Below are 10,099 nucleotides of genomic sequence, written 5' to 3'. Positions count from 1 at the left end.
TGTTGTTGTTGTTTTCTTCAAGGCCCCTGTGCTGTTTGCTTGCTATCAATTTCCATATATATATATATATATATATACATACATACATACATACATACATACATACATACATATATATATATATATATATATATATATATATATGTCTTTTGTATAGCTTATTTGTTAGCATATTTTGTTTCCTAGGCTCAAGACCTAAGGCTTTTAAATTCCCATTAGTGAACCCTGTCATTGGGCAACCTGTTGCCTAGTAGAGGGATATTCTGCCTAGTAGAGATTGAGTGCAGACTGTAAATCCTCTGCATAGTTTCCAGGGTTAGAGTCTGCAATTCACAGGCTGAAGAAAGGAACAGGTGGGGCTTGGATGCAATGCAGGTAAAAGGAATACCTTATAGCCCATGATTCTTCTCAGAAAAGACATCTTCAACATTTTCTACAGCTTACAGGGCCACAAAGGTTTTGATGGCTAGATTTAAGTACACCCAACCATCCAGTGTCTATTGATATTGGGCAAAATTGGTTCTTTAGAAAGAACTAATCTGCATCTACCTATAGGATATAAATCAATTTAAGAAACTAGGATCAGGATTTACAGAGTGAATGCAACTACCAACCACCTGTTTTTGGGGTTCCTCCTTGAAATAATATTCACCTTCCCTTAATTTTCTGATACCGGTAGTACTGGCAACAATACTGAGTTTTGCCAAAAGATACTTCTTTGCTGCTTTAAATTGTTTTTTATTCATCTCCTAAGGGAAGGGGGGATCCCAGGTCTGAGCTATATTTAAGACACTTAAGACACTTCACTCCCGTGAAGGCCCACAGGTTTCGCAGTCTTGCCTTAAGCAGTCAATGTTTAGAGCTCTGCTAGGGAACTGCCCAGTATACTAACACATTTTTGCAATGGTTGAATTTTTAACAGTAATTATAGCCTCTGCATGCTAATCCATTTTCTCAATTTTCAACAAATTTGCATCTGTCATTTGATCAGAGCAGTATGTTCACATACTTAAGTTGATTGTGTTATTTATTTTTATTTTTAAGCCATTTAATAGAATTTAATACCAACCCTACAAATTCTTTTATTCATTAAGCAACAGACAAAAATGTTTTATTAATTAATTTTAATAATATCACATCCTTTTGAGCATGCAGCTAAGAAACACGGAAAATTATGCCAAAGCACAATAGATGATTTTGAGTTCAACTTGCCACTGTAACTATTGATTTAACTTTTAATTAAACCTTGAGCATTATGCAGAACATGGAAACTACACAATTCCTACAGTTTACAATCTAAGATGACAGCTTTATGTATTTTTACTTGGGAATAAGGTTTGAATTAAGAAACAAGTCTATAGGGCAGGGGTGGGTAACTATGGTGACTTTATGACCTGTGGACTTTAACTGGACTTTAAGCCAGTTGGCTGAGGAATTCTGGGAGTTGAAGTCCACAAGTCATACAGTTGCCATAGTTGTTCACACTTGCTGTAAGAGGTCAGAATATATGGCAAAAGAAATCAGTACCAGATGACCCTTAGTATAATAGATAATGTATATATGTACATTTTCTGATCTCTCTACGCCTATGAAGCACCATTGTCCTTTCAGTGTTATGACAGATTGTGTTGCTTTCATCATCTGAACATAAACAAAATATTACAAAAGAATTGCTCCTCTAAAAAAAAATAATGAACATATTTTGGCAATTATACATCCATGCATTACAAAAGGCTATATATTTACACTTTAAAACAAGTAGGCAAAACTAAGATATGCTAATACAAAAGTACAACCAGAACTTCAGCAAACTCTTCTGAAAGTCAGCTTGCAGATCTGAGAACATCTAATAAGATATTACTGTTTATTGTAAACAAGTTTGGAATGTCATAGAGTTGCCTTTAAAATGTGCAGGCCAAATATTTTTGTTAAAACTAGGAGAAATTAGGTTGGTTCCTGGTTTTCTCAGTTAGGGTGGGAACATAATTTCTTCCCAACCTCTTCCTAACTAAACAATTTGTGCAGTTCATGCAATCTGTTCTGGCTAATAATGCTTTCAGGTATATAAAAGTTTTCCATGTTGGCTTCAACTTTCCCATTCTTGTTAATAAAATGTTATAGCCTAAATTTGGAATTTTTTTTTTTTTTTTTGCAAACAAAGCATGTGCTTCAATACTGATGTTTCATTAGAACAACAACAAGATTCCAAAAATTTTCAGCCACCATAATTAAACATCCAGTTCTGAGAGTTGCAATCCCAACACATCTGCAGTTGACAGGATGGAGAAGACAAGCTTATACTATTAGTAATAATGCAATCAAGAAGGTTCTTTTTTTAAAAAAAAAGGTGGTGTATCTATCTAGTGGATTGAATATAAACAGGCTTTAGCAGGATTTCTCTCACACTAAGGAATGAAGCAGAATAGCTGTTGCCATTAATTCATTTTACCCTCTGCAGGCTTTTGAACCCCTGCCCCTGAAAGTGTGCCCCCAAAAGGTTGGGACCAGCCTGCAGAATAGTGGAGGCCACAGGAGGAAGTCAATACTGATTATAAACAAACACTGTAAATTGGTGAATGTTTAATTAAGGCAGTTCAGTTATTATTTCCCTGTAAAAACTAATCGTAAAAAAAAGTTTTTTTAAAAAAATAATAAATCCACATTAACAAGAATTGAGAGCAATTCTCGTTCATACTTTTTTTTTTTTTTTGAGCTGCTAAACCTCTATATATTCTAATATTCTTGCATATTGGACTTGAGCTGGTAGGTATGCCTGTATGCTTCTTTGGACCCCAAACAGTCAGGGATTCCCTATGATGACCCTGCTGCTCTTTATAGGAGATTTTAATAAAATTCAGGTTTGACGTTTCCCAAAATATGATCTTCATAGAGGGGGAGACAACAAAAGAAGAATCCAAGACCTATTGACATGATACACATGGTCCATCCAAATCCGTAGCTCCAATCAAACACGTGCAGGGTATTTACTGGGAAGGCCACACGTGTTGAAATCATTACAGCATAGATGACAAGGCCCATTAATGAGAATATGGCTGCAAAAAAACCAAAAAGATTAAAAATTAGTTACTAACACATGAAAACAGTAAGAGAACAGAATGGATTGTATGTTTTTAAAAATGGCCTTGGGAGAATTCTGAGCCCTATCGGCACTCTACTCCTATGGTAGTTTGTATTCTATTTGCCGAATCTATCTAATATTGTGGTTAAATTAAACTGTTTTATACCATCAGGCAGCAGTCCAGTATTTGGCAGCATCATAAGATCCAGCCTTGTAACATGAGACCATTTTTAGGTAAAGAGGCTAAGGGTTAACTGGAAGCAAAGCGTGTTCTTTGCCACTAAGCTGCAGTCCTTTCCCTACTTTTAGGTTTGAAGCTCTGACAAGAAATACCACCAAAATGGTGATGAGAGATTCTGAATCAAATTTTACACAAGAATAATGAAGGTAAACATACAATTTAATTTAATTTAATTTAATTTAATATTTAAATTTATATACTAATGATGTATGACAGATAAATTTTGAGTCATGTTTATATAGAATTACTCACAGGGTGAACAGAAATTTAGAATGCGTTTGAATCAACTAAAATAAAATAAATTAAGGGCCCGGGTTCTAGAATGTCATATATATATCAGAAAAACAAGGAGAGGCTGGTGATGAATTCAGAAGAATTTAGGAAAAGCTCTTTTTAGATTCTCCGCCCCTGCCCTCTTTTTCAGGATACGGATATTGTCTTGTTCCCCAGTTTAAAATGAAATAGACAATACTTGTGCTTTAAAAAAAAAATGCTACTATTTTCTCCATTGATTATAACAGAGTATCATCGCTATTAGCCTGCTTTTATGAAATACAGGTAGTCCTTGACTTACAACCATTCATTTAGTGACTGTTCAAAGTTACAATGGCACTGAATAAAATGACCAGTTCACACATTTATGATTGTTGCAGCATCCCCATGGTCATGTGACCAAAATGTGGGTGTGTGTCAACTGGCGTGTATTTATGACAGTTGCACTGTCCCAGGGTCATGTGATCATCATTTGTGACCTTCCCAGCCAATTTCTGACAAGCATGGTCAAGGGGGGGGAATCAGATTCACTTAACGACTGCATGATCCACTTAAAAACCACAGTGATTTGGCAAAATTGATCATAAAGTTGGAGCCCTGACTCAATTAACAAATGTGGTTGTAAGTTGAGGTCTTTCTATACTGCTGTTCTGTTGAGTTGCCTGAGAAAATGTGAAATGGCACAAATCAAGTCTGCTGGGCGAGGGTTTGGACTAGATGACCTACAAGGTCCCTTCCAACTCTGCTAATCTGTATCTGTAAATCTTTTCTTCATACTTACAGTTATTTTCTTACCGTCATAGAAATACCTAGTGTCTCTCCAAACCAAATCTGCACTGCCATATTCTACAATATTCTACCCATACTTCTTTTGCTTTGGATATGTAGCCTTACCAGCAACAAAACACAAGCCTCCTATGCCTCTAATGAAGTTGAAGCGAAGTGTTGGGATGGCAAAGGCGATGATGGACAAGGCAAAGCAGATGCAGACGAGTACAAATCCAACTAAGAAGGTACCAGCTGCACCTCTACCCCAAGCTGGAAATAAAAACAGAAAACAATGGTTCCATCCTTTTTTGCCTCATCCTGGCAAGATACAGCTCTAAAATACCATTCAGTCATTCAAGAAGGTATGGTAGGGTATACATAGCACTTCCATTTATCTGTGTTTTATGTAATAATGGCTTATCAAATAAACCACAATTGGATGGGTTCATATACAGCAGTAAGGCATTTGCCATGGCTTACCAAACATAATAGCTGGATTTCCATGATCTGGTAAACTAAATCAAATGGGTCAAAATGCTTTGTGAACACCAATTATTACATCCATAATAATTGGAGGAGGGGGTAATTATTTCATGGAATGTGTTCTTTGGTTTTAAAGCAGCTACAGTTTTAGAGTAAGCCAGTGGTAGGCATTCATTTTTTCCAGGCAAATACCGTGTTTCCCTGAAAATAAGACCCTGTCTTATATTTTTTTGAACCCTGAAATAAGCACTTGGCCTTATTGCCATGCGCTCAAAAGTCCAGTTGGGCTTATTATCAGGGGATGTCTTATTTTGGGGGAAACAGGGTAGATATGATAAAGGGATCGCTACTTTTGCTGTTAGGCACCTTATCTTTGTTAAATAAGGCTTTCTGGGTTATTTTAATATTTCAATAACCTGTTTGAACAGGAATGACTGTGGGACATATAACCAAATTAATTCTGGTTCTCATAAAATCTCTTTCATGTCTTGCCATTAGTGCAGAATTGACAACCACAGTGACATCGATCTCTTTGGACCGAAAATACAATAAAAGCAGGAATAACTTGAGAATGCAGCAGAGAAAGGAATGTAATAGAATCTAAATCTTAACCATCTAAACACTTAGGAGTATTTTTTATTTATTTGTTTCAACTGAGATGCTCATATAATACTGAATTGTTCTATACAAGATTAAATCCAGGAACGATCTTGGCATGTCAAATGTTAAAAAACATTTTGCTAAGATTAGTCGGCTCAGAATTTATAAAAGCATTTGTAAAAGAATAGAAATCTTTATACAAAGATATTAAAGATGAGAAGATCATATTGAAAAGCTGTGGGCAATGAATGGTGGAAGCTAATTGGGATTTTAGAGACCCAAATTCAAGAAATATAATTCCATGGCTTGGTGAAAAGAGCACACGGCACACAAGATAAATATTCCACTTTTATGTGTGAAGCATTTTTGCTTGGAATGGCATTTTAAACATTCCTGGGTATATTCCTCAGATTTCACCTACCAATCTAGAATAAATAAACTACTTAAATGTAGTTTTACATTAGGGTTTTAACCCTTAGAGGGTTTTATATTTTCTACACATGAAAATATAACTTACTCTATAAAAGTGATTGAAACTTATTACACAAAAATGATTGAATCTTATTACATAGTATAAACAGAATATCTTTCACTGATGGCATTTTAAACCCTTCATTGCTGAAGGTTTTTTAAAATCCTTCATTTCACTTTATTTGGCTTGCACCCTACAAAATCAGTGCAGCCTTCAAATATTTTGTACCGAAGAGCAGCCAGAAAATAAAACTGTTCATGACATAATACTATTTCCAAAAAGAGAACACCATATTTAATATGCTTCCAAAATGTGTTTGCTGGAAACATTGATATCAATACCTTCAGAAATACTGAACACTACACAAATTCATTGGGTATAATCATTTAATACTATTATGTCACTGTATATAATCACCCAAATATTTTCTTAGACTTTAAGACTGGCACCAATAAAAAAAAAAAATCAAAATCATCAGTTTCGAAATTTTAAGTTGCTATGTTTTCTACTGACCAAGACAAGAATAACAGCTACAAATTCCCTAACCTGAGAGTACAAATAAACCAGAAAAAAAGGAAGGTATGTCTTTATAGCATCTACTTGCACAACTGTGCTGTCTGACAATCAATTCCTTCTTTTTTTTAAAAAAAAAAAAACACATTACTAAGCATTTCTAATTTGGAGGGAAAAAATGAAGTAATGATAACAGTGAGAAGAACTACTTGAAGTTACATGTGCAAAAATGTTATAAAGCATATGATGCCCCTAAATCCTTAGTGTAATTTGTGTTTCACACACACACACACACACACACACACACACACACAAATTGCCTTACAGTGTCTCCATCACTAAGATCCTTACCAAAATTCATGAGAGATGTACATCGCCGTTCATCTTCCAAAGAGCATAACTTCCATAACGAGCCTTCAGTCACAAACGGAAAAGTTTGTGAGGTTACCCAGCCCCAACCAGCTAGTGAAATGATGCCAAAGATCATTGCTAAGCCCAGCAGAAGAGGCAAGATCCATCTGCAGCGGGTATAATCCAGACCATACTGAACCATTTTGCTGTTGGGTTTTTTCCAGTCACTTTAAATGCTAAGCAAAAAGGTCTTCCTGCAATGGCTTTGGTAGTCTGGGGGGGGGGGGAAACCAGGGGGTAAATAAAATGTGTGTGAATGGAAAAGAGAAAAAGAAAGAAAGGAAAGCAGAGAGGAGAGAGCGCAGCTTTGTAATCCAAGGCCCTAAAGAAAACTCCACCTAAATTTCTATGAGCAAGTCACTACAACAACCTGTTGATCTGGAAAGAAAATTCAGGGTTGGGACCACGCTCATTTTAGAACCTGTCTCCTCCTTCTTTGTCAGCTACTAATTAAGATAAATACAGATTATATGCCATTGCCATTAGTATTTAATCTTTTCATGGCAGTAGCGTTTCACAACAAACAGCGCTAAAGTGCTTTTGAAGAGAGCAATGAAAGTTAAGAGCGCATTTTTTGATGAATAAACTAGTCCCAGTCTTTAAAAACAAGATATTGAATAAATGGTTGAGATTTCTCACTGCTGAACTCTAGGAGTCTGAACAGCAAAATCCAGTACGAAAGACCTATCTGGGCATCTGGTATTGCGAAGTGATTTTTATTGCAAAGCAAAAAAGTTCTAATTTTGAATAGTCATATATTTTCCAATGACAACTAAGAGCTGTATTAACAGAAAAGGAGTAGCTTCTTACGTTGCATGATTATGTGACATCAGATTGTACTATATCCCTAATCCTTTTTAGCAACATAAATGGGCCTCTGGGAAACATCCAGTGATAGGGATTTCATGGTTTCCAACATCCTGTGAGATGTTTTCTTAAGCCCTGGAACTATAATTCCCAGAACCCCTAGGCAGAATTGGCCATGCTTGGAGTTGTAGTTCCAACTCAGTGGGAGGGTACAAAATTGGGAAAGGTGAAAATAAGCAAAAGCAATACCTAGGCTCCAAAAATCCAGAAGACAGAAAATTCTAGTTCTTTTTTTTTTTTTTTTTTTTTGCTATCCAGTGATTGTCCAGAGTTTTGCAGCCCTGAGTTGTAAGCTTATTTATTCATCAAGAGGGCTACATGTGCATTTTGGGAGTTTGACTGAGAGCCACAAAGTAGATGTGACTAGGTTTGCTTGTTTCATTTTAAAACAGAAGACAATATTCTAATTTTCATGCATTTCCCAAATCAAGAGTGGATCATCAGAATCTAGCCCCAGGTGTCAGCGTTCCAGAAAAAAAGCCAACTCCAAGTAAAGACTTTGAAGCAAGCATTTTTCAAAGTTCTATTTACTAGAATAGGTAAACTGGCACATCTGGGAAAAACCCAAATCTGAGAGGTCCAAGCTTTCCCTCAGTAAATCAAAACCCCCAAAACCATCCCCTCACTCCTCAGTTGATCACATGCTCCAATCAACCACCGTCCCATCTCGAGACATCACTCCGACTACTCCTTCTCCAAGGATTGCCCTGACCTTGACCGACAGGAAGAATGTTATTATGTCTACAGACAACCCCTCTACTAAATCCCCCCTCCTACTTTCTCACACATGAGAAGGTGGCAGCATGGAAGCTTCCAGCCTAATATGGCTTCCAAAGCTGACACCAGGGTGCTTTGGGGGACCTTGGTGTGACAAAATATGGCCTATCCCTTTTAACTATATTAGGGTCGCATGCATGCACAACAGATGTATGGCTTGAACTGGTATGTCTTTTATTACCAGATTAATAATTTTTATCTACCTGGCACAATGGAGAAGCTGCCTTTTAGGGAGAAATAACCAGATCTTTTGCAATGAGAGAATATGGACAATATACAACATTCAGCAACTCTATTGCAAGCAAAGTTTTATTGATTCCAAGCAAATCAGCCAAAAATTGCACTCACTCTTCATATATACCCCATCGGCCCTCCCCACCAGGTTTACCAAACTTATTCATGAATTATTGGATAAAAGCCAGGTAGCAAGATGAAAGAGTGCACATTGAGGGGTCTTCCAGCAAGCCATTTTTCAGCACGCTGAATATTTAGTATGCCTTGGATTATAGAGTTCCATGCCTGTTTGCATATTCCTTGGTGCTGATACAAGGTCTATTGTGATAACAAATTATTAATGCTCAGGTAGAAAACATCAAATAATAGCTTGGCTAATTCACAGTCATCATATTAGCTTTCCTACCATCACAATTGATTATTCAGATTTTGCTGTAGCCTCAAAATGGGATCACTTTGGCCTATTTTATCAAAAGATGAAACTAACTGAGAATACAGTGTGCTGGAAGGAATGATAGTGATATGTCAAAGAGATTTGGTTTAAGGAGTGTTTGTGCAAGTCTATAAATATTGCATCCAGTGGTGAAATCTAAAATTTGTTACTACTGGTTCTGTGAGTGTGGCTTGGTGGGGGGAATAATGTGACTGGGTGGGCGTGGCCAATTTTTCTTTTTTTAACTTTTAAAACCATTTTTCCTACAACCTCTTCGCCGAAGAGGTTGTAAAAAAATGCTTTCAAAAGGCTCTGCCGATCAGGCAACTCAGCTTGGATCGTCAGAGGCATTTAAAAGAAAAAAAACCTTTTTTTCTTTTAAATGCCTCTGACGATCCAAGCTGAGTATTTTAAAAAGCCACTGCCGATCAGGCAATGCTTGGATCATCAGAGGCATTTAAAAGAAAAAAAAGAGTTTTTTTCTTTTAAAAGACTTCGAAGATCCCAGCTGAGCCGCGCGATCATCAGAGGCTTTTTTTTTTTACTTTTAAAAGCATTTTTTCGGCGGAAGAGGTTGTAAAAAAAATGCTTTTAAAAGTAAAAATAAAAGCCTCTGATGATTGTGCGACTCAACTGGGCATGGGGGGAGGGGGAGGGTTTTTTGCTACCGGTTCTCCGAACCACCCGCCTCCATCGCTACCGGATCGGGCGATCTGGTCTGAACCGGGAGCATTTCACCCCTGATTGCATCTGTTTGCAATCTGAAGCCTCTGGTCAGGCTTCTATTTTTCAGAAATTCATTGAGAAATTTCTGAATGTGAGAAAGTTATTTAGAATAGAAAGCAGAGTTGGAAGCTACCTTGGAGGTCTTCTAATCCAACCCCCTGAGCAGGCAGGAAATCCTATATCATTTCAGACAAATGGTTGCCCAATCTCTTCTTAAAAATT

The 10,099-nt window shown here is 36.8% G+C and overlaps 1 protein-coding gene across 1 annotated transcript; it reads right to left on the bottom strand.

The window, feature by feature from the left end:
* Positions 1-1,157: 1,157 nt before the first annotated feature.
* LOC139323039 (p53 apoptosis effector related to PMP-22-like) lies at positions 1,158-7,000 on the bottom strand. Its single transcript, XM_070952244.1, has 3 exons — positions 6,781-7,000; positions 4,488-4,631; positions 1,158-3,053 (listed from the first exon to the last, which is right to left on the bottom strand). Exons 1-3 carry the CDS (start codon positions 6,980-6,982, stop codon positions 2,845-2,847), a joined length of 555 nt encoding a protein of 184 aa, XP_070808345.1. The 5' UTR covers positions 6,983-7,000; the 3' UTR covers positions 1,158-2,844.
* Positions 7,001-10,099: the final 3,099 nt, after the last annotated feature.

This window comes from Pituophis catenifer, unplaced genomic scaffold (assembly GCF_029215685.1).
Source record: "Pituophis catenifer annectens isolate HBS135680 unplaced genomic scaffold, rPitCat1.0.hap2 SCAF_1, whole genome shotgun sequence".
NCBI classification, from domain to species: Eukaryota; Metazoa; Chordata; class Lepidosauria; order Squamata; family Colubridae; genus Pituophis; species Pituophis catenifer.
This window is presented reverse-complemented; position numbering and strand designations above follow the sequence as displayed.